A 3,829-nucleotide genomic window follows, 5' to 3' on the forward strand; every position below is an offset into this window, starting at 1 on the left:
CACACACCATACACAATTTTTTAATTTTTTTTTCTCTTACCAAATATCTGGTGTAATGATGAGTAGAAGAATTCAATTAGTTAAGGAAGAATAAAACCAAAAAAAAAATAATAAGTATGGTGTGTGGTGTGTGATGTGTGGGAATGATGAGTAGCAAAGCTCTTAACTAATGAAACTAACCTTTTGGTGAAGCGACATGCACTTGTTGAAAAGGTAAGTTAAGAAGCACCTCTTAATTCAGACTTGTTCAGAACATTAGTAGCAATAGTTTATGAAATGAGCCCCAAGAGTCAATAGATAGATAGTTTTAATTAGTTGTAGAATTGGAAGCTGAATATAGCTCTGGAGAGAAGAAGTTTATTGACACAGATAATTTCTACAACTATATGGGTAAAGGATAAGGGCAAAAACAAAAGCATACAACTGCAACTGCCTTGTAAAGCCACTTGCTTGATTGAAGTGACAATTCCTTACTAGAAAGCACCACTTAAAGAAGGTATCTATCTGCTATTTATCTCTACAAAGGAGTATTATGAAAGTGAATCATGTCAAAAGTACAACAAAGGGAGTTGTCATGACTCTATGACTAAGTTGTCATTCCTTGTGATCCTCAGTTGATGCCTCTGGTGCAGTTGTAGCAGCGGCATCTGGTGCAGTTGTAGCAGCGGTCATCAGAGAGTCAAATTTCTCAGACTTTCCCAGAACAATCTCAATCTTAAAGTCCAAGAAATTAATTATGTCAAAAAAGAAAAATGAAAGAGATCAGAAATAACAACAATTTTGCTAAGCCAATCGAATCAAAGTAACCCCACCCAACAAAGAGAGAAACCTACCTTGGCCTTTTGAATCAGACGACCTTTGTTCTCATCTTTCATCCCAATTGTGGATGTACAAACTTCTGTTCATTCCATTATATATATATATATACCAAAATCATCAAATCAACTATCACAACAATGTCTGTGAAATTATTTGTAGCATTAGAAGGTGTTATTTCTTACTCTTCTGAGTAGCCAGTCCATTATTCTTCAAAATTTCAGCAATTGTGACAACAGTAGTAATTGCTGAAATCAAACAATGGGAAAGTTTGAGAAAGTATGATGACGATAATATAACAACTATACTATGAATGTTTGAACTGCTAGATGGTGAGAAAAGGCCTGAATTGGAGGAAAAAAAAATTGAATAAGATAAAGAGAAAAGCCATTGTCTAAAAGTTTCTTAATATTATATGATCTTATCCTTAGTTCTGCGAAGAATACCGAAGAAAATGAAAAGAAAGCCTCTTGAAGATCCAAATGGTAATATTGACTGAACACAACATCACTTAGGTGAACTAAATGCACATAATAGACAATTTAATCTAATTTCCACCCAATTCAATTTGATTTTTGGATGCAGAGGAACAAAAAAAAAAAACTTGCTAAACTTGCAATCTTCAGACTTGTGGCATTCAACAGAGATAGTGATGTTCCAATGACTGATCATTCATGAAAGTTTCAGCCAATTATTATATAGCACAAGAAATACTAAATGATATGGCATCACAATAGTGCGTTATGCTGGATTACATAGCCCGAAAAACTAGGCCTAGTGACCAAAGAGAGGAATATATAATGAATATTCAATTATAAAGCTTCATAAATAGATCTTAGTGTTTCAGAAAATGTACCCATCCCCAAGGCAGAAAGCTCAACCTCATTGTGTTGTTGTATGTACCTCTAAAAAAACAAAAAACGAAATTAGATAAATAAAAACATATGTCTAAAGCACTTGTAATGAGATGCATTCAATAATAAATTTGATTTCACACACACGCACAAATATATAATTTTATTTTGTTTCCGCCTTATTATCATGATTTCCTTCATAAATCAGCCAGATTAGGTCATCCATTGAACTAACGTCGACCAATAACATTCAAAATGCAATCAAAGCAGTCACATGGATCAAGAACGATGGATAAAAAAATATTTTTATTCAATTAATCATAATTATTGTAAAAAAAGAAAACATCGTTTCCAATCGTTTCCTGCATTCAGAACATCGCCATTGACAAAAAAAAAACCAAAGAGAGAAAAATTTTCTAATTTATTGCTTCAATATTGGAGAATAAGGCCGAGGAGAGTCAAAATCCAAAGCATTAGAGGCTCATCTAGCATAGATCCACACCTCTTTCTCATTTTACATTTTCGTAGAAGCCAAACAAAAGCATAATAAAGCATCAAGAACATCATGTATTTTAATCGTAAAACAACGAAAGCATCGATCATCTACAATATTATACCTTGGCGAGATTGACGTAGAAGAAGAGTGGTTTCTTGGTGTTGGAGACCTGAATTCTGTTCTTTTTCTGGGGCTCAATAGGTGCAGATACCGCGACTGTGGTCATTGCGTTTCTCGTCTCAATGTAGTAATTTTCTTTCTTCTTTTCTTCTCGATTGGCTCTTCCAGATTAACGTCTGAAGTTCAGCGTTTGATCGGAAAAAAGGGGGGTGGGAATTATAACTGACTGTTTTGATTCATATATAGGCGAGAGTGTGGGGCTGGCATGTATCATACACGTGGCGGTATATGAGTGGAAAACTCTGCTGGCAGTTGGGATTCAAATGTACCGGAAGACTTGGATTTTAGAGGGGATGGTTACAAGTGGTGGTTATTCAGTTACAAGAGAATGACGGATGGATGTACCTTCGTTATTTTGTATGGTCCTTCCAATCTTGAAATGAATCTATGGCCTTGGGCCCATGTTTTTGGGCTATAGGTCCAAACAAGTGGTGGAAACGTTTCATTTTTAGAATTTCTTGAACTTTTAAATTTTAGACAAAATTGTTCCCACCTTCTTCTAAGTTTTATTTGAAATTTCTCGCAAATTTGTTAAGGAAAATGCTAAGGAGCTCTCTAATTTTAACCCTTCAGTTTGACCATTCGTGTGTTTTTTTTTTTTTTTTTCTCTTAATGGTTAAGAAAGTGACTACGATATTTTTTTTTTAAAAAAAATGTTTCCTTGAGACAGTTGTTGCACATGTATTAAATCTTGGTGATTCACTGCGAGGTTTTGGGACAAGAATTGATTTGGGCGTTGGATTAGAAGCTATGCTTGAAGATGAGTAATTATTAAGTGGTTATGGAACACAAACATGAATTACTTTTATCTTATCACAATATCATGTTATTAAAATTAATGATGTAGTCCCAAAATACATAGTAATTTTCCATTGTGGAAACATTTTATCTTGTTGGTGCACTGTGAACGGGAGATTACTTTCGAGACAAGAGGTTGCATTTAGATGTTCAACTAAATTGAACTGAGTTGAGTTCTTTATGAATAATAATGAGTTGAGATAATAGAGTGAATTTTGTAAGGTCTACCTAATATGAGTTTAAATGTGTTTAGATGTATTTATGGGAAGTTAAAAAAAGGTTGTGGGTCTCGTGTGTGAAGAAATATTGAATTGAAAAATGTTGTGGGTCCCACGTGTAAAGAGGTTTTTAGTTGAGATGAGTTTAGTAATTTGAGAGTTGGGTGTTTGGATGTTAGACTCAGCTTAAAATTAGACTGAACTGAGTTGAACTCAGATGAGTTTAACAACCAAACGGGGCCTTTATCTTGTTGGTGCACTGTGAACTGGAGATTACTTTCAAGACGAGAGGCGCAAATGATAGTTTCAACCATGGTTGATCTTATCCTTCTCTCCTCAAATCTTTTGGCACAATATTCCTAAGTCAGTGAGAAAGTTATGCTTTTAGGGCTTATTTGGACATTTAGAATATCTCAAAATTTTGTAAACAATAGTAAAATATTTGAGTTAAGATGTTTTATTAAATT

General features: G+C 34.1%; 1 protein-coding gene across 1 annotated transcript; it reads right to left on the bottom strand.

Annotated features, from left to right (window-relative positions):
• Window positions 1-331: 331 nt before the first annotated feature.
• Window positions 332-2,617, bottom strand: LOC121262289 (uncharacterized protein At2g34160). Its single transcript, XM_041164692.1, has 5 exons — window positions 2,288-2,617; window positions 1,673-1,721; window positions 1,002-1,064; window positions 834-898; window positions 332-714 (listed from the first exon to the last, which is right to left on the bottom strand). The coding sequence occupies exons 1-5, from the start codon at window positions 2,390-2,392 to the stop codon at window positions 595-597; spliced, it is 402 nt and encodes a 133-aa protein (XP_041020626.1). The 5' UTR covers window positions 2,393-2,617; the 3' UTR covers window positions 332-594.
• Window positions 2,618-3,829: the final 1,212 nt, after the last annotated feature.

Source organism: Juglans microcarpa x Juglans regia, chromosome 4S (genome assembly GCF_004785595.1).
Source record: "Juglans microcarpa x Juglans regia isolate MS1-56 chromosome 4S, Jm3101_v1.0, whole genome shotgun sequence".
Taxonomy (NCBI): Eukaryota; Viridiplantae; Streptophyta; class Magnoliopsida; order Fagales; family Juglandaceae; genus Juglans; species Juglans microcarpa x Juglans regia.